The 19,834-nt window shown below is 52.1% G+C and overlaps 1 protein-coding gene across 3 annotated transcripts in view; it reads left to right on the forward strand.

Moving 5' to 3' along the window:
* KIRREL3 (kirre like nephrin family adhesion molecule 3) overlaps window positions 1-19,834 on the forward strand; it is a 357,261-nt gene that overhangs the window by 298,962 nt on the left and 38,465 nt on the right. For all 3 annotated transcript variants that reach the window (XM_040085022.2, XM_040085020.2, XM_040085021.2), the window contains 2 exons: window positions 1,310-1,460; window positions 7,746-7,851. In XM_040085022.2, the coding sequence (XP_039940956.1) occupies window positions 1,310-1,460; window positions 7,746-7,851 (257 nt within the window). The remainder of the gene's footprint in view (window positions 1-1,309; window positions 1,461-7,745; window positions 7,852-19,834) is intronic.

The raw sequence follows: 19,834 nt of genomic DNA on the forward strand, positions 1-19,834 counted from the left end.
GGAAAGGTATACAGACATTGGTACAAGCTCTCAGCATGGTGGTGGATTCCCCATCCCTGGAAATGTTCCAAAAACCTCTGGATGTGGTGGAGAGGGTGGTTTAGTGAGTCAGTGCTGGAAAAATGGATGGACTTGGTCTCAGAGAGCTTTTCCAGCCTTAATGGCTCTGGGATTCTGGGCTGATTGTGGTGACAATTTCTCAGCATCGTTCCTTGTCGCACGTGCTTGAGAGGCACAACCCTATGCACGAAGGCTGTGCCACGGTGAGCCCAGGGAAAGCATTACTCTTGGAATCAAGGAATCATTTAGGTCGGAAAAGCCCTCCAAAACCAAGTCCAACCACATCCCCAGCACTGCCAAGGCCACCACTAAGCCATTTCCCCAAGTGCCACGTGCACACATCTTGCTGACGCCTCTTTATCTCCCAACAAACCCCTGTGAGGAACAAACTTGAAGAATACCGGCTTAGAAGGAAAAGCTGCCTGGCAGGGTCCAAAATCCACTGTTCATAAACCAGGGAGAGGCCAGAGGTTGGAGAACGATTAAAAGACTGAAAACCACACAACATCTTGAGAGCTCCCAGGGCTCAGTTTATCAAAGTCAGGGTTATGGGGTGATGTGACCTCCTGTAAGAACTTGCAGGAGGATTAGGGGATGGCAAGGAAGCGCTCCCAGGCTCCTGTGCTCCCAAAAGAGGCATGGCAGGGCACCACAGCTGCACTCAGATAAATCCAGGGAAGAAGCACGGTACCAAGGCTGAGCAGGCAGGGCTGGTTGCCACCAGGGTTTGGATCTCTGGCCCCCATCAGTGAACACCTGAGAGGTGATGTATTACCACAGGCTGGGCCAGACCACAGCATGGCAGCCAAGGAGCCATGGCCAGGGTCTGTCTGTGCTGCTGGCAGCTGGCATCACCCCTCGTGGCACGGGAAGTGCCCAGGCAGCTCTGTGAACTCACCTGGCAGAAGATGACAGCACGGTCACGAAGCCATTTGCCTCTGGCTCCCTCTTTCCTGGGGTGGTGGGGAGCTTTCCTCTCACTAGAGCTTTCCTCTCACTGGAGCTTTCCTCCCTGGCCTAGGCGCAGCAGGGCTGCAGGGAAGCAGATGGGAGTTAAGAGCCCAGTTCCCAGGGAAGCGCAGTGAAATTTGTCTTTGTTATTCCCCTAAGGCTTTTGGCAGATTCCAGCCAGAGGAACTGTTATTGCAGGAAGCTGCTTGGCTGAGAAGCTCTGACTGAGCCTGGGGATGGGGAGAGGGCCTCTCTCCGCTAGGAAAGTTCTTTCCTCACCCCTGTTTCCCCCTCACAGACACTGCTCCGCGACGGCAAGAGGGAGAGCATCATGAGCACCCTGTTCATCGCCCCCTCCGACATCGAGAACGGGGAGAGCATCGTGTGCCGTGCCACCAACAAAGCCATTCCCAGCGGGAAGGAGACTTCTGTCACCATCGACATCCAGCGTGAGTACACAGCTGGCTGAGCCACCTCTGCCTGCGGGGGCACCCCAGGCTCTGTGCCCCCTCCATCGCTGCCCCAGCGCTGTCTGCAGCGCTCTGACTCCAGTCAGGAGCAGCATGCTGGGACTGGGGGTTTCTCCTTACTGGGATGCACTGGTGCATCGACAGAGTGAAGGGATCCATCCCTGCTCCAGACACCCCTGAGCTCCCTGGGAATGCCCACACTGCGGGGATACCCCGCTTCCCACATGTCCATGTGTCACCGAGACACACAAAGCAGTCACACGCAGACAAGAGATTTTTGCAGGGCAGAGGTCCTTCCGAACCAGCTCACAGCTGAGAGAGCGGAGAGAGAGCCTCTTTGTTTATTTCTTACTTTTTATACATTTGTGGGTCTAGCAGATGATTGGCTTTTTGGGGTTTCCACCCCTCAGCCTCAGTGGCCAGACCAATTGTCAGTTACAATTGTTTTCAGGTTAGAAATATGCAAACAAAGGACAGAGAATGAAAAACAAAGGATTTGTTTATGTTACATATGTGGGAAAAGGTAGAAAACTGCTCTAATATTCTGCAGTAACTAAAAGATCTGACTCCATTTATGAAATTCAAAAAGGCCTTAAAATCTCAGAAAAAACAGGGAAACATCCATGGATTTGAGCAAAAGCAGCACCAGCTGCTGTGCTCTGGGTGGCCCAACTGTGTCGTGATCCAGGCCCTCAGGGGTGTCTGGAGCAGGGATGGATCCCAAAGGGTTTCAGGTGAGCAAGCAACATCTCTGGGCACGGCCAATAGCAGAGAAAAGCCCAGACAGGATTTCTGGAGCAGTTTCCAGACTTACAGGCAGTTGAGTGATGTTTTTTGTGACACACCTGATCGGGACAGCGTCCCTTCATGACACAAAGCCAGCGTCAGTCACCATCTCAGGGGACAGGGCTGTGTTCAGAGCTGTACCATTCACCCTTTACTGTAAATCCACAGAGTGAAATCTACCATCCTTCAAAATTCACATTTCACAGGCCTCTTCCCTCCTCTTCTGCAGTAGCCATCGCTCTTGGGCTCCTCCTGACCTGTTCCAGCCATGCTCCATTCACACACCCAGTTTCTGCAGCTGTTATTTACCCATGCCTTGCAAAAGCAGGATGTTCAGTATTAGCACGCCAGCTGCTTTCCAGAGACCAATTAAAACTGGCAAACTCAACTGAACAAACTCAAACGCAGCAGAAAATTCACCATTTAAGACTTCCAGCTTTTGCTGCCGGAAGATTACCAGGCTCTTGGGTCGCTGGCTGCATGTCCTGACAGACCTGGGCAGATAAAATGAGATAATAGCTTGGGTTATTTCACAGCCAGCAAACAGCTACAATAGCTGGAGACACACTCACACAAACAACGTGGAGCAGAGACATCATTACACCAGGCAGTACAGTGTGGGCTGGAGACGTGAGCTGAATCCCTGAGCCACACGGAATCTGCTTGGGAAAGAGAAAAACCCGATAAAGAACACCAGTTTCTACTCAGAGCTATTAAACACTCCATGCTGTGAATATAATAACAATAATATTCTACCCAGCTACTAAAAGTATGTTGTTCTTAATGGGGGATAATGAGGATATCAATTTCCCAAAGCTGGATGGGTGATGGGATAGAAAAATATTAAGATGGATTAATCAAGCTGAGGTGGGATGGATTTTGACCTGGATGCAAAAGCCTGCCCTATCTGCATCTAGAATCACAGAATTGCTAAGGTTGGAAAAGACCTCTAAGATCATCGAGTGCAATTATTAACCCAGCTTTAGCTCATGAGGTTTCACTCCCAGCCAACCAGCTGCATTCACCTTGCAAGGAGCTAAAGGTGCTTTTTCTAAGCAAAACTTATCCAGGCCACTCATTTTTCCCCAGGGAATTGTTCTGGGAAGTCCTGCTCATGGTCTTCTTCCAATATCTAGCAGAGAAGCAGCACCTTGGGGAGAGAAAGAAGTGGGTTCTGCAAGAATAAGGAAAAGCAGGCAGCAACTGCTGGCTGGGGAGCTCTTCCCAGCCTGGCATGAGCTGCAGCATCCCCCTGGACCCTGCACTCTCCACCTCCAGCGGTGGAGGTTGAACTCACACCATAGCAAACATCACCCAGCTGCATGATTTGAGAGATGGCCTCGCAAAACAATGCCAGGGAACCAAAAATAATCCTTCCCAGGAAGCAGCAGCCTGGAAAATCACTCCTACTGCTTTCTTTCATTTTCTTCTGCAACTCCAATGTTCACAGGCAGCAGAGAAATATCAGGATGGAGGTTATCCCTAGGAAAGGTGTGAGCATGGTGGGAGTGATTATCCTCTTTCAGCTGATGGAAAACTGAAGTTGGGCTCCCATCAATCTCATGCCTGACCATCATAGCAGCAATGAAAGAGCTGAGTCATAAAACACTCCCCTTCCAAATATTTAGAAAAAGGGGAGTTGGCGGAAAGAGAAAGGAAAAAGCCCCAGTGCAGGGCCTGTAATGGAAACGCTAAGCGGCTCCAGCTGGAACATCTGTTCAATGTGATTTCCGTTCCACCAGCCACATCAAAGTCAGCCTCCTGTGAGTTATGCGGCGAACATCACAAGTGGGATTAAAATCATGTTTAATAGTTTGATATGCCATAAACTATTTATACTGCAGGAGCCCAGTGGCTCCGTGGAAATGCACACCCGGCGTGCCGGGATGGGGAGGAGCAGGGTTATTGCTTATCCAAAGCCATTGCTCCAAGCCTCTGCACACACATGTGCAGTTGCTCATTTTTACACCTTTTTTTTGGTCATAGCAAGAAGGGATTTGGCTGCATCTGTATGTTTTTGCAGGAGGTAGGAGGTGAAGGAAAGCGGAGGGTGATGAGGGGCACGTCGCTGTGCAGGAAGGTCTCCTGCTGCGTTTATCCTTGGAGCTTTGCAGTGTTTGATTTGCTTTTGTGCTTCCCACCGGGGAGTGGATAGCCCAGGGCTGAAGTGGCATCTTAGGCTCAGTGAAGAGGTTTGGAAAGGCTCGTCCACAGAGGAGAGGAGCACGGAGAGGGATCTGCGCCTGGCAGGGCAAGTGCCAGCACAGCCCATGCAGCTCAGCCTGCGGCCATTCCTGAGGTGCTGAGTGGGAACAACGGGAGCTGAGGGGTTTGCCAAGGTGCCTCCCGGGCTGCGGGGATGGTGAGGAGTGGTGCTGGTCCCGGTGCCCATCCCAATGACAATCGCAGCTGTGGTGCCCGTCCCAGTGCCAGTCCCAGTGCCTGTCCCGGTGCCAGTCCTGGTGCCAGTCCCAGTGCCAGTCCTGCAGCCCATCCCAGTGCCTGTCCCGGTGCCAGTCCTGGTGCCAGTCCCAGTGCCTGTCGCGGTGCCAGTCCTGCAACCCATCCCAGTGCCAGTCCTGGTGCCAGTCCCGGTGCCAGTCCTGGTGCCAGTCCCGAAGCCCATCCCAGTGCCCATCCCAGTGCCAGTCCCAGTTCCAGTCCCGCAGCCCATCCCAGTGCCAGTCCCCGTGCCAGTCCCGCTGCCAGTCCCGCAGCCCATCCCAGTGCCTGTCCCAGTGCCCATCCCAGTTCCAGTCCCACAGCCCATCCCAGTGCCAGTCCCTGTGCCAGTCCCGGAGCCAGTCCCGGAGCCCATCCCAGTGCCCATCCCAATTCCTATCCCAGTTCCAGTCCCAGTGCCCATCCCAGTGCCAGTCCCGCAGCCCTTCCCAGTGCCAGTCCCGGTGCCAGTCCCGGAGCCCATCCCAGTGCCCATCCCAGTGCCTATCCCAGTGCCTAACCCAGTTCCAGTCCCGCAGCCCTTCCCAGTGCCAGTCCCTGTGCCAGTCCTAGTGCCAGTCCCGGTTCCAGTCCCAGTCCCAGTGCCGTGCAACACCTGCACGAGCACTCACATCCTCTCCTCCCATCGCCTGTGGTCTGGCTCTATCTCATTCCATCATTCAAATTCATTACGAGAAGCCAGGCAGGAATTATAATTGTAACCGAGCGGAATTACATCCTGATGAGTTACAATTTGTGTCTTTTTTCCCTTTAAAATGCCCCGAAACACACTGGCACTCGCAAGCCCGCGCTATCCGCAGCACCCGCAATACTCGAAAGCCCAATCCCATTTCTGAAAGGCGAGATCAAAGACTTTAATTCATTTCCTGCGCTCTTTTTTTTTTTTTTTTTTTTTGTCTTTTTGTCTTTTTGTCTTTTTAATTTTTTTATTATTATTATTATTATTTTGAGTGCAGGAGGGAGCCGGACTCATTTTAATACAAAGAGGCTCCTCTCTGTAAATCGTAGGCACAGCTCCTAACCCATCAAACAATGGGGAAGCTACTAAAGAGAAGTGTGATTCATACTTAACAAAGGAAGGTGATTAGCTGTTGTTGTCTAACAATAGGGAAGTGTCAGGATGCCTGGGAATGAATTAGGAGCCTGCTATACATCTCTGGGCTGCCGTGTCAGGGAAGCTCATTTATATTCCCAACTGCGCCCATCTTTATTGTCATTTGAATTGCACATTTTAAAATGAAATTAGGGTAAATTGAAAATACCTATAATTTCCCCGTCATCATTTCCCATCAGGAAGGCAGGTGGCTTTGCTCACAACAAAGCCAGGCTCCGGCTGGGTAAATACCGTGGGGTGGAGGAGAAGGAGGTACTGGAGCACCACTGGGACCCTGCCTTTGATTCTCCCCTCCCACCCAGCCAAGGTCACTGCCTAGCCACCTCCGAGACTCCGCTGCTGTCCCCGAGCTGCTGACCCCCAGGGCTGGAATAACCCCGGGTCTCTTTGGAGGTGGTTCCCACACCAGTCTGCCCAGTTGGAGCCCACACCCTCCAGCAAAGGCACCGAGCCGGGTCACTCCAGCAGGACCCCGACCTGTGCGCCGTGGAGGGAGAGGCCAGCAGGGAAACTTCCATCCCTGTTAAACACAAGGACACTCCTTGGGCTTGGCTGGAGCCGTGGCTCCACGGAGTCCCCGCAGAACCGGAGCACTGGGCCGTGTCCAGCCCCACAGCGCTGACCCCACACCCCAGCCCAGGGCTCTGGGATGCCCCAGCACACCTGAGGCCGAGGGAGGTGCCCTGGACCAGGGGGTACCACCCAGCTCCTCTGCCCCCCTGCCCCGTCACCTGCAGCCTTTCTGCATTTTCCAGCTGGGAAGGACATTGCTGGAACACTCGGGAGGGCAGAGAGGCAGCAGGTAAAGCTGAACACGTAACATGTCCTGTTTTAGGATGTGTTTTTGCGTATGTGCAGCAGATTCACACCTCAAGGGCAGGAGAGCCCCTCAGCTGTTTTGATGAGCCCCAACACCCTCTGCATGAGACAGCTCGTTCTTCTGGCACCAAAAGCACCCTCCACAAAGCCATTTCTTTCTGCTTTTTCCCCTCAAATGAGGTCCCATGCTTAAAGCCTAAAGCTGAAGGTCTGACACGCCGCCTCAGTCATCACAAAAAACTAAAACAACTCTGGATATTTCTCATCTCAACATTTCACCCATTTCCCACTTGCTTTTGTCGGTTCTTCCCTAAATTTTATTTGCTGCTAAAGCATTTAGATGCTTCTCATGTGAAAAGGAGAGAAACCGAGGAGCAGCTGAAAGACTGGAGCAGCCTATGACACCAGTAAGGCCTTGGCAGAGATGATTAGGCTGATGAAAGAGCAGAAATGCCACTTTAAAGTTAGAGGAGAGACAAAAGATCATTGTTATACAGCGAGATATTAAACTGGTATGTCTCAAAGCAGGCGAGTTTATGTCCTTAAATGAGAATCAGAGCCAGCAGTCACATTTTCCAAGTGAAATGTTACATCAAATGGTGTCTGTGGCTCCTCTTCCTGTCTTATTCGCTGAAGCCCTTCAAGAGAAAAGCAGCGTTCATGGCATCAGCCTGTCTGACATCATTATATGGCTTTAAACTGAAAAATGGCTTCCCACTGCCAGAGGGCAGGGTTAGATGAGATTTCAGGGAGAAATTCCTCCCTGTGAGGGTGGTGAGGCCCTGGCAGAGGTTCCAGAGAAGCTGCAAGTGTTCAAGGCCAGGTTGGATGGGACTTGAAGCAACCCGGTCTAGCGGAAGGTGTCCCTGCCCTTAGCAGGGGGTGAGCTGGATGATCTTTGTTGTCCTTTCCAGTCCAGGCCACTCTGTGATTTTGTGATATCGCAGCATCCAGGACTCTCAGTGCCTTTGCCAGGCTTTCTTACAGGCAGATTTTGCTTTGTAGCCTGAGAACCTGGCAGGCAGCAGGCGGGGGACGCTGCGGTGTCTTTGGGCTGCTCATGGGCCTGTCTCTGCTTGCAGACCCGCCCCTGGTGAACCTGTCCGTGGAGCCGCAGCCGGTGCTAGAGGACAACACTGTGAAGTTCCACTGCTCCGCCAAGGCCAACCCTGCTGTCACCCAGTACAGGTAAGGTGACACCCCTGGCACCTCAGTCCAGCCCTCTGCTGAGACCATCTCGCCTTCCCCCTGCAGCACTTCCCCGCCAGCTGACCCAAAAGAGCTCAGCGCCTCTGGCTGTGGTTTCTGGTGGCCGTGCCACCTCCTCCCGTGTTTCTCAGCGCTTGGTGCTCACTGTGGCTCATCCCCACGGCCTCTGCTGCCCCCGTGCCCTGCCGAGGGATGTGATGGCTGCAGCCAGCCCCTCCTCCCTGCTGTGGCAGGGTCCTTATCCCACCCTGGTGCCTCCCTGGTGCTGCTCTGGCCTTGATGGTGCTGTTGCACCTTGAGAGGCTCCTCTTCTGCCCCTCGACGGGTCTCTGTGCATTCTGCTGCATGCTCCTCCTCAGCCAGGGATTCATCAGAGGCCTGGCACCGAGCTGGATGGAGCCCCCCATCTCTGTGGGGACATCACGAGCAATGCACACCGAGTGACGAGTCTGTCGTGGGAAAGCACCTCTCCTTTTTTTGCACACTCTTTTAGGATTTGAGCAAAGCAGCTCTGTCACCATCTCCACGTAACCCTTAAGCAACTTACCATAATTGTGCCCAGCACGGAGGGCCCAGAGCAGAGGAGCAGGTGCTGGAGATGTGAAGGGACACAGGGGATGGGATCTCCCTGAGTGGGACATTCTCCCTGAGTGGGTGGGGTCATCTCTGCTAGCCAGAGTCTGCAGTGCCCCGGCACTGGCCATGGTGGGCTTGGAGCAGGGCACAGCTGGGTGAGGAGATTTGGAGCAGGAGGAAACGTGTCACTTGTTGCTGACAGAGGTTTGGGTGCAGGCGGTGCATGGGGTCCCTGCCAGCCCGAGCCTCCCTGGGTCCTCTCTTCTCTCTGGTGACCATGGAAAGGATCTGAAAGAGCAGCTGGAGCTGTACCAGGAGAGGTTTAGGTTGGGTTTAGGGGAAGGTTCTTCCCCAGAGGGTGCTGGCACTGCCCAGGCTCCCCAGGGAATGGGCACGGCCCCGAGGCTGCCAGAGCTCCAGGAGAGCTTGGACACAGCTCCAGGGATGCCCAGGGTGGGAGTGTTGGGTGTCTGTGCAGGGCCAGGAGCTGCACTGGATGATCCTGGTGGGTGCCTCCAGGTCAGGAGATTCTGTGATTCTGTGAGTGCTCATCCAGGAGTTGATGAGCAGGAGAGCAGATGCTCTGCACTGAGCAGAGTCACTGCCATGGGCCCTTGGCTTTGGGTGTGAGGTCTCCTGCATCAGAAAACTCCCTTCCTCTCACAGGTCTGAGCAGATGAAATAGGTACGGGGAGCGGGGCAGGTTGTTAGCACACTTTGGGAGGAAAGAACTTCGTGCAACCCTGTCCCACCTCATCCATCAGCTGCTCACCCCTCCTGCCTGGAGGGCCTGAGCATGCACACAGCTCACCATCCTTTCTGGCTCTGCAGAACCATCCATGGATAATAACAGAGGAGGCACCTCCGGGGACAGGTTACCATGGCCCGCCTCGTACAGCTTAATTAGTACAATCAAGTTTCCTGGTAGGAACCATTCCTTCCAGCTGGATATCAGCACAACAAAGCAATAATTGTGTTCCTGGTTACACAGAAGAGTTATTAATTCCAGAAGTCAATTAATGTCAAAGATACAAATAGCCCTGGTTTCATAGCTACAGCTGGTGGGAAAACAAAGTGCGTGGCAAGCTGGGGGAAGGAGCCACGTGGTTCTTACGCCGGGATTGATTCTGGCACAGTCCAAGGCAATACAATCACCTCTGGTCAAGGAAGCAGACAGGGGCAAGACCCTGGCAAAACTTCTGCTCTATCAGCCTGATTCTCAACAAAGAAACCTTCCACGTCATCCCAGAACCCAGATGGGCTGGGAGCAGACTGGAAAGCTCCTGCCTAGGACTTCCACTTCCTTGGAGAAGAATGTGAAAACAAGGGAGGATGGCCTCCTACTGCCAGAGTGCAGGGCTAGATGAGATATTGGCAAGAAATTCTTCCCTGTGAGGGTGGGGGGCCCTGGCACAGAGAAGCTGTGGCTGCCCCATCCCTGGAAGTGTCCAAGGCCAGGCTGGACGGGGCTTGGAGCAACCTGGGATACAGGAAGGTGTCCCTGCCCAGGCAGGAGTGGAACAAGATGAGCTTTAACATCCCTTCCAGCCCAAACCATTTTGGCATTCTGCGATTCCTCTCGGCTGTTTCCACCCTTGGGATCCATGCCCAAGCCAAGCTGAGTTGCTTTTCTCCACCAAGCAGAGGTGGAGCCAAAGCCCTTCTCCCATCTTTGCTGCCATCTTTGTAGCGCAGGTTTTTGCTGTCCCCTCTGGCTGCAAATGCTCCCCTCTGCCCTCTTCCTTCCTTCTCACCCATCCTGAGGCCACGGGTCTTGTCACCCTTCCTGCCCCCTGAGCCTCCATGGCTCTGCTGCAAATGGCTTTGGGATTCACTTCATGATGGATTTTACCCTTAAAACTAATTGTGTGTTTTTTCAGGCTATGCTTTCCCATAAAAAGGAGTGGGGGGAAAAAAAAAAAAAAAAAAAAAAAAGAGGCAAATTGACAAATGCAATCAGTTTAGGTGTTTCATTTCTTGAGTTCCCTTAGCACGTAAACTTCACACGAGGCTTCTTCCCTACCGCTGCGACAAGCAAACAGGACTCAGCAGTGCTCGCTGGGGCTTCCTTCTGCTTAAAGGCTCTGATTGATGGAGCGGGGATTTGTTTCCCTTCCATAAGATCCCAAAGCTCTTCACTATGCAAAAGTGGCAGATGTTTCAGCACTGAAGCTTGGAACCCTCTGGAGTGGGACATCCAAGCAAGGAGCCCCCTGCACCTCAGCACTGGCCAGGAGAGAAGGATTGGACATGTAAAGCCGCAGGACTGAGACATCCAGAGGTTTGAGAAGGCAGAACCTGAGCTTCATGCCCTCCCCAGGGTCACTGAGGGTCCGACCAATGGTGAAAATGAACTTATTCTGCCTTAAAAACAAAAATAGGAAGCGTGATTTTTTTTCTCCTCGGCCGAGGACCACTCTGATATATCTCCTATAGCTTCCCTCATGCTCAGACAGAGATCCCAGATCTTCAGACTGTATTTATTTTTAATCCCCCCCCCCCAATATGTTTGCCAGTTCATAACTCTGAACACAGAGGAGGAATGTTTAAACAATCCAAATCCCCTTTCGTGGGCATAAATCCACAGCCAGCTCCACAGGGCCATCCCTGCTACCAATACACCAGCAAGCTGTCCCCTTGCTGGAGTTTTGGAGGAGGTTCTGCACTGGGCTTGCATCCTGGGTTTTCTTCCTGGGAAAAGCACACGAGGTTAAATATCTCACCCATAGATGTTCCCTTGGGAAGCATCCATGAACTGGGCTCTTTGTTAGGATGAAGCCACTAAACCACCTCCATGGTCCTGCCAAGCCAAGATTTTAAGCCCAGACCTCTTATGCTCTTAGTTAGGAGGGCAAGGGAAAAGAAACAAAACTCAACACAATTTCCCAAGAGATGAAAATCCCCCTCTGCCCCTATAGAGAACACAGTTTTGATGAATTTGAGCTGCTTTTTCCTTAGGAAGTTTTCTTCATGCTTGCTTATATAATCACACACAGGTCGATTTTAATGCAAGAAAAACCTGGTTGGAAAAGAGACCTCGGAGCGATCCACTGCCAGAGCCAGAGTGGAAAGTTACAGCCTGCACCGTGTCTTCTCTTCTGAAGGCAGAGGGTTAATGGCATTTTCTCAAAACTGACAGATTTTCACAAAATCTTTGGCCTCAGTGGCATTTTCAAAGTGAGAATCCCTCTTCTTTAAAATCCGCTGGCATCTCCCGATGTTGGGAAGCAGGCGGGGCTGGGGCAGGCTGTCCTGTGCTGGAGGCACATCTCCTCTGCTCCTTTCCTTAGCTGAGGACGCTGGAGCTGAAATCCCAGCCCTCCTCCCTCGCTGGCAGCAGCATTTTCCCCAGGGAGGTTTGACTGCCCACGATGTCACCGGGGCTGTCACTCGCTTTTGGACGCAGGACAGGCCGGTGTCACCAGAAGCAAGTGGAGGGCAGAGGCTGGCGAGGTGTCACAGCCATCCTGAGTGGGGGATTCTGGCACAGGGGTGAATTAACCCCCTCTGGCACCAGGGGTTTGCTCATCTGGATGTTTTCCCTCCTTCCATACAGAGCAAGCTTTGCACAGACACATCCTACAGCTTCTGTAGGGTCTTACACCCCATCTGGACTGGGTTTATCCCACCTCTGTCAGGCTCCCTTTGGCGCTGAAGGGCAGCTCAGCCCACCACAAATCTCCTTGGTTGTCACAGTCCAGGGCATTCCTTTGCTTGCCCTGGAGGGTGAGAGACCTGGACAGAGGGGTCTGGGACCCTGGCACAGAGCCCAGGAAGACACTGGCTTTGATCCCTGTCCATGGGAGAGGCTTCCAACACTGAGAGATGAATTACAGGCCACAAGAGTGTGAAAGATAGTAGTTTGGTTTATCACAGGGTGGAAAACCGTAGTTTTGGGTTCTTTAGTATGAAAGTGGATGGGAGCAAGATGGAGGACTTTGGGCGTTGTCCCATGCTTCTTTCTTCTTCCTTCACTCCATTTTCTGCAGTGATGGTGGCAAAAAGTAATTTAAGGAGATTGGGTCAGAGCAGAGATGACCTGTTTAGTATAAGTGATAGGTATTGGCAAATAACTATAAATAAAGAACAGGTAACAATTAGTATAAGAGGCAGTGACATCCCAGTGCAGGGGGAGTCGTCAGATGCCCGAGCAGCTGCACAGATCTTAGCTGGGCACAGAAAGACTTGGAAGATAAGAAATAATAAACAAAGTGCAGCCTTGAAAATCAGAACCTGAAGACTCCGTCTCTTTCTTGTATCTGGCTCAGGGCTTTGCAGAAGGCAAAGGACTCTAAAACCACCTGAATCTCGGGAGAAAAACCCAAAACTTGGTGTTGCCAGGGCAGCATTCTCCACTTGGAAGAGGCTCAGGGGGACCCATGCTCCTCAGCAGCACTTCCATGGATGTGTCCCCATCTGCTTTAGCACCGTGGACATGGAGCTGGGAGCCCAAAGAGGCTCCCTGGTGTCCCAGGGGTGGGAAGGAACCACGCTAACCTTTCCTCTCCGCTCCCCTTGAGGCACTGCCAGCCTCTGCCCGCCCGTTTGCTGGCGGAGCATCCCGGTGCCGGGCTGGAGCAGCAAATGGCTGCGGCGGGCAGCTGGCACGTGTGGGCACATCCCACCTCAACACCCCACCTCCCACACACCTCTGCAGCTTCCTGGACAGCTCTGGCATGGGGAACTTTGGGAATTTACTGGCTTTCTTTTGCTGCAAGCAAACGGGCAGGAAAGGGAAAGGGAGAGTAATTAGCTGTCGCCGTTGTTCTGCTACCTGCGATGGCGGGTAAAATTAATGGAACGCAACAGAAGTCGGGGCTACGTGAACCGACTCCCAACCAGGCCTCCTCTCTGCTCCCCTCAGATCTCTCTATTTGCCAATCTTCTCGTGGCTTTTGATGTCTGTTGTGTGTCTGTGGGGTGTTTTTTTGCTGTTATTATTTATCACTCGCAGTAAGAAAGAGAATCTTTAAAGTGGCAGAAGAAAATGGGAAGGTTTAATATTGCAGGAGGCAGAGTCCCTGAGCCTTTCGGGCTCCTCGGCTGATGATTATTTTTGTGGAGTGATGGGGAGTTGGTGCAGGCAGGGCAGTGATACAGATCTCATTCTGTGCATCCACACAGAGCTCTCGCCCCCAGGGCTGGCAGAGACCTTTGCAAATAATGTTATCTTCGGAGGCAGAGCAGGACACATGGAGCCACCCTCCAGCACCAGCTGCAGTTCTGGGGACCACTGCACTTCCAAAGGAAGGTGTGGGACTGACAGACAGACACACAGACATGGCTGGGAAGGGGGAGATTCCCTCCAGCTGCTGCAAGGCGTTGAGCACAGCAGCTGTGAGCAGCGCACAACTGAGGGAGGTTGCAGAAAGCCCAGCAGGTGCTGCAGCGGGAGCAGAGGTGAGGAGGAGCTGGGGGGCATTTATTTGTCAGCCACCCAAGGGATGGTGCTGCCATACTTCTTCCCATGCCACGGCCAAACAGGGATCACAGCAGGTGCAGTCCCAGTGAGTTCCACCCACCCTTGGTGGGCTGAAGGTGGCCTCCTGCCCAAATCCTCCTGCACCGACCAGCTTTGTGAGTGGCAGCTGCAGCTCAGGCCTGAGCCCCATGCTGTGCCGAGCTCAGAGCCATCCCTGTCCTCACCCCACCTGCTTCCCCCTGGAGCACTGTTTGTTTGTTGGCTCAGGAAGCTCGGGCCGGCAGGAAAGCCCCTGCTCAGTAAATACTGTTTCATCTCTGAACAGCAACTCACTGTCGCTCATCAAATATTAATCCAAACTCAACTGCTTCTTAACGAGGTTTTCTGTAAAGCTGTTGGGGCTCGAACACACCTGGTGGGAGGCAGTGTCCTGGCTCCCCCCTGGCTTTGCCCAGGGAAAACAAAGGGACAACAAGGGAAAAGATCCCTGGTCCTGTTCCCCCAGCCTTCTCCATGGGATAGGCATCTCCCACCCAGCTTTAGGAAAACAAGTGGGCGAAGAGCCCAGGAGCCTCTGGTAGATCTGGATCCTACATGCCCAGGTACAGGTTTGGGGGGTTTTGGCTGCTGGCCTTGGGGAAAAAAGTGGCAGATTTTTGTGGGTTCAGGCAGACAGAGAAAAATTTCACCGGATATCAAGGAGCTGTGAGAGAGAAAGAGAAAATCACCATGTGCATTCATCTGTGCGTCGGCCTGCCTGCCTTACACTGTGCACCTTGGAGGCACTCCTCCCACAGAGACACATTCCCACAGTTTGGACAAACCTGGGGAGAAATTCAAACTCCACAGAGCTTTGCTGCTCTTTACCTTTTGAGCCTCGTCTGCCCCATTTGGGGACCTGCTGGCATCTCACCAGATTTATTCACGAAATGCCTCAGCTCCCACCAGGGAGTCAAGTTCTTCAAGAGCACATGCCCCATGTCCTGCTGGAAACAGCTTGGAAGTCTGCTCAGACACTAGAACCAGCTCCCTCATGGCTCAGCATTGCTTTGGTGCCTGGCAAAGAGCAGGGAAAGCAGCAGAAAACTGGGAAAGCCTTATCAAAGGGATGGGGGATGGAGGAGGGAATGAGCAGCTGGCCAGCCCTTGCTTGGCTTGGCAGAACCATTGCACTTTCACTGCCCCAGTGGATGTGGCTGGATGGACCAAGTCCTTGCCAGGAGCACTTCCACCATCAGTCAGTCATGGGCTCCGCACGCAGACCCAGCTTCTCCAAAACAAAGCCCAAGGAAAGAGCCAAGAGTTGTTCCCTGCCAGCCCTGAGCGGTTGGTTATGGCAGAGGGGGAAGCCCAGAATGAGGGTCAGGAAGTCGTGGAATCACAGAATCAGTTAGGTTGGAAAAACCCTCTAAAATCACTGTGTCCCAAGGCCACCACTAACCCATGTCCCCAAGTGCCACATCCACACCTCTTTTAAATTCCTCCAGGGACAGGAACTCCACCACTGTCCTGGGCAGTCTGTTCAAATGTCTGACCCACATTTTAGTGAGGAACTGCCTCCTAATATCCAATATAAACCTCCCTTAATGAAATTTGAGGCTGTTTCCACTTGTCCCACATCACTGATTAGCATGGAGAACCCAGGGAATCCCATCCCTAATTCCTCACACTCACTTCCCATGGATAAGACCTGTTCCCATGCCCCCAGGGATACATCCTTAGCCGGATAAAAGGGAAGGTGAAATAAAACTGCCTCCCACATCCAGGCAGTGAGGAGAGCTGGGCTCATAAATGCGTGCACCCTGTTTCATCTGAGCATGAGGAAGTCACATCTGTGTCAAGGAATTCAGGTTTTGGGGAAGGAAGAGCCACGGGAATTGTTTGCTGCTGCCAGGTCAGATGAGCAGAAGGAGAAATCACCCCAGACAGTGGGAGCAAGATGTCTGTGTTCCAGCTAGATCTCCATCACTTCTTTGCTTGGTCAGTCAAGCTCCTGGATGTGCACAGATCCCCGTTCCCAGGTGCAAGGCCAAGGAAAGGTATATTTGGAGTTCAGCACCCTTTTATGACACCAGAGTTGTGCCTACCTCTTCCATTCAGCTGAATATATTCACAGATCCATAGGCTGTAAAGGCCAGAAGGGTTTATTGGATGGTGGGAAGCTGATCAGAGATTCAGGACGATGATTTCATTGGCAGACTTTGAGAGAGAAGTGGCAAACGATGCATTTAATGGGCACTGCCTCTGGCCAAGCCAGAGCAGGGGTTGTTTTCCCTCTTCTGGCACTATAAAACCTCGATATATTTTAATATGCAATTCCAGTGGCTTTGAAAAGTATCTCCTGGGATCTGGTGTGTTTTTGTGTTCCTTGTTTTCCTCTGCCCCTTCATGAAAAGCCCAGGATAAAAGCAACCAACCCCTCGTGCCCTACATTCCCAGAGCTCCTGATCACCGAGACCACAACCAGACCGGCCAGGGAAGGGGGATCTGCAATATTAACTCTTATTAAATTACAATCACGCCTCACTTAATATTTAAAAGGGACTGTCAAGGGTATGAAATGCTGCAGGGCCCCAGAGGCTGCAGACAAGGTGTGAAGTCTGTGGGTGCTTGGGCACTTTCCTCCACATCCATCGCACTCAGTGTCCCACTCACGGGAAAATCACCCTGACTTCTCTGGGGACTGCACAGGGACCCTTTCAAGGCTGGGTTGGATGGGCCTTGGAGCAGCTTGGTCTAGTGGAAGGCATTGGAATGAGATGAGCATTAAGGTCCTTTCCCACCCAAATTATTCTGGGATCCTATGATCTGGAGCTGATGCCTTAAGTTTTATCTTCCACGTATTTCATGTTCTGTGCTGCCCATGGGTGCAGCTCTGAGCTCACATTCAGCGTCACTCAGCTCTCTGCACACAGCAGGGACACAAAACAAATCCTGTTCCTGCTGCACACCAAGAATAATTGTTAAAGTTTTCAGGCCCAAAAGTACAAATAACAGTGGCTGGAGGGAGGAACAAGAAGGACGGGACTGCATAACCTGGAGCTGGAATTGGACAATTAAACCCCAATATGCAAATGGACCAAAACTTTTAAAAATGTGAGACCTTGTGACCAGTCATGCATTTTGTGTCCATTTTGTGACCATTTTGGGTCCACCTTGGGTGTAGCCCTGGCCCTGTCCTGCCCAAGGTGTACCCTAAAGACCTTTCAATAAACACCTCCTTTATTCTCCATCTCTGTCCAGTCTCTGTTCCAGGTCAGCCTTCCCAAGGCATCAGGGCAGCCCCACAAGAGCTTCTGCAGAGTCTCAGGGGTCCCAGCTGCCCAGAAAGCCGCAGAGAGGTGAGGTGGGGAGCAGCTCAACAAATGCCTGGTCTGATCCAGACCAGAGGCATTTCAGCATCTTGAAATGGAACGGTCAGTTTGGTTTTGCTGCCATTCCTTGGCACGCTTTGCACCTTCCCCCCCTGAAACCAGCTCCCTCCTCAAGTCCAGCTTGGGAAAGTTCTCATTTATGCCAGTGTGCCGTTTTTGCTGCCCTCCTCCCCCCGCTCCCATCTGCTCCCTCCCGCTCCAGCGGCCGAGGCTGCCGTCTGTCCAGCGGCGGGGCGCTGTGAGTCCATATGTTGTCCCTCGGCAGGGCTGTCACCCCTCCTGCTGCCTCCCGCAGCCAAACTTGGCAGGGAAGGGAAGAGAAGCTGGAGTGGGGAAGGGGCCCGCAGGCATTTCACAGCAGTAACAGAATAAATCTAATTTATGGACACAGCAAAACGCAGCTAAAGCAGGAGTTGAAATAAATGCAAAGCACACCGAGGTCTCAAGTTATCGGCGCTGTAACATTTTTCCTGACTATCTCTGTTTTCCTGCCTGGGTTTGTCTTTGTAGCTTCCTCCCAGACAACTGGACCTTTGCTCTGAAGTGAAAATGAAAGCTGGGGGAAAAAAAAAAAAAAATACCAGGAAATGAATTCTTCAGATCTCCTTTGTGATGCATCAGCCCCATCTGCCAGCTCCCTGTGACAGGGAACGGAGCATGGCTGGGTGGCAGGTGGAGAGACGGGCTTTAAAAAAAGGAAATAAAGTAAAATAAAAGGCACAACTATCCCTGCAGCTGAGAAGTGAGACTGGGGGGGACTCTGCCAAGGCACGGAGCTCCAGGTGAGACTGGGAAGACAGGGCTGGAAGAGCCTTTGCTCAGGGAGGTGTGAGGACAGGGAGATTTGTCTTCCCATTCCCTGGCTTGTCAAGGTAATGGGAACAAGCGGGTGGGAGATGTTCAGAGGCAGCTTGAACTAATTAGGAGAGAGCGTAGAGGAGACAGAGTCTGATGGAGGGGGGAAAGGAGGGGGGAAGGAAAATGCTTTGTACTGGTGGGCACCATCTCTGATGGAGACAGGATGAAAGGAACCAAAGCAAAGAGTGATGGAGCAGCCAGCCCGGGGCTGGATGGAGCCTCTCCGATGGTGGGGCTGCCAGAGAGGGTTGGGTGTTCCAGGAGAGCTCACAGAAACATGGGATGCCCCATGGATCATCACCATCCCAGCCAGGGGCATCCCAGCAGTCGGCAGCATCGCGGGTTTTCCGAACTCTGCTCCAGCCCTTTCCCAGCGTTAGAGTGAACCTGTCCAAAGCAGCATCTCATTTCCAGCAGACCTAAGGGTTGTGGTTGTGTTTTCCCAGTCAGTCACTCCTTCAAGACTTGCTCCTGGAGCTGGGAATGTGATTTGGAAAGGAGCATCATTGCCTCCTCTGGCCAGATCTCCTCTCCCTTTGCAAGAAGTGGCAGCGTTTTGAGCCTAATTTAGCAGCCTTTAATCTGAGTTATTCCAAACCACACTTGCCACTTCCTTCATGTGCTCCCACAGGATGATGGGCTGATTTCACAGAACGAAAAGCCTTAAGCAAATCTTGTCACACAAGAAAATTGATTTTTCAAAACTGACTTTTACAAGATTACTGGTGGTTTTTTTTCCCCTCATCTTTCTTCTGTATCGTTCCCTTCCAGTCTCACGAGGTGGCTTCAGATCTAAGGAAATTAGAGATGCTGTGACTAAAGTGAAAATGTAAAAATGGGGAGAAAGAGTGGGGAAAAAAAGACAGCCAGCACCTCCTCTGCTGCTGCTCTGAAGGATACAGCTGTGTGTGCTTGTGAAGGAGCAGAGCTGTCTCCTTGACCTCTCCCACTGCCATAACATCGATGCCACAACACAACAGAGTCTGTCCAAGGATTATGCCAACACCTCACAGGGAACATCCCCTGATGGGCATTCCTTGGTGATCCCAAGCTAGATCAGGGATCACCAAGGGTTACAGGGTTCGGGGGTTTTTTCATTCTGTCCCTCAATCTGTACATATTATTTTATCTTTTAGAATTAAAAAAGAAAAAAAAAAAAAAAAACTGTTTCCCCCTGCTGCTCAGTTCAGAGACAGCTCAATGTGTTTTGTTGAAAAAAAAAGAAGACAGAGGAAGAGTTGCCTTGAAGTTGTTTCAGACAGCTTAAAATATGCTAAGCTTTTGTGTTTCTGCCACATAAATAATGAATCCTCTTACAGCTTCTGAGTCAGGAAAGACGTTGATTTAAGAGGTCTTCAGCTCTGTTTGAGGCTTTTCTGCCAGAAGGGGAAGAATGTGACCAGGGATGAGTGAGGCATGAAGGTGAAGCAGAGTGTGCAAGGAGGACGTGGGATAGGGACAGGGTTAGGGTTAGGGACAGAGGTGGGACCCACCACAGCCCTGCAGGAGCTGTTCTAAGGGACTTCACTCCTTAATTCCCTCTTTGCTCCTCTATTGCAGATTTTGGGGGCTTAGAGGTGTGTTTAAATGGAGGACAAAACTGTGAGCATCTACTTCTGTCGCTGTCTGTGCCTCAGGAAACCAGCGGGGATTTGGTGACTGCAGCAGCATCAGTATTTGCTCATTTGACTCATTCCCCAAGTGCCACCCTTGGAGACGTCTCTGCCAAAAG

The sequence above is a fragment of the Hirundo rustica genome, chromosome 23 (assembly GCF_015227805.2).
Source record: "Hirundo rustica isolate bHirRus1 chromosome 23, bHirRus1.pri.v3, whole genome shotgun sequence".
NCBI lineage: Eukaryota > Metazoa > Chordata > Aves > Passeriformes > Hirundinidae > Hirundo > Hirundo rustica.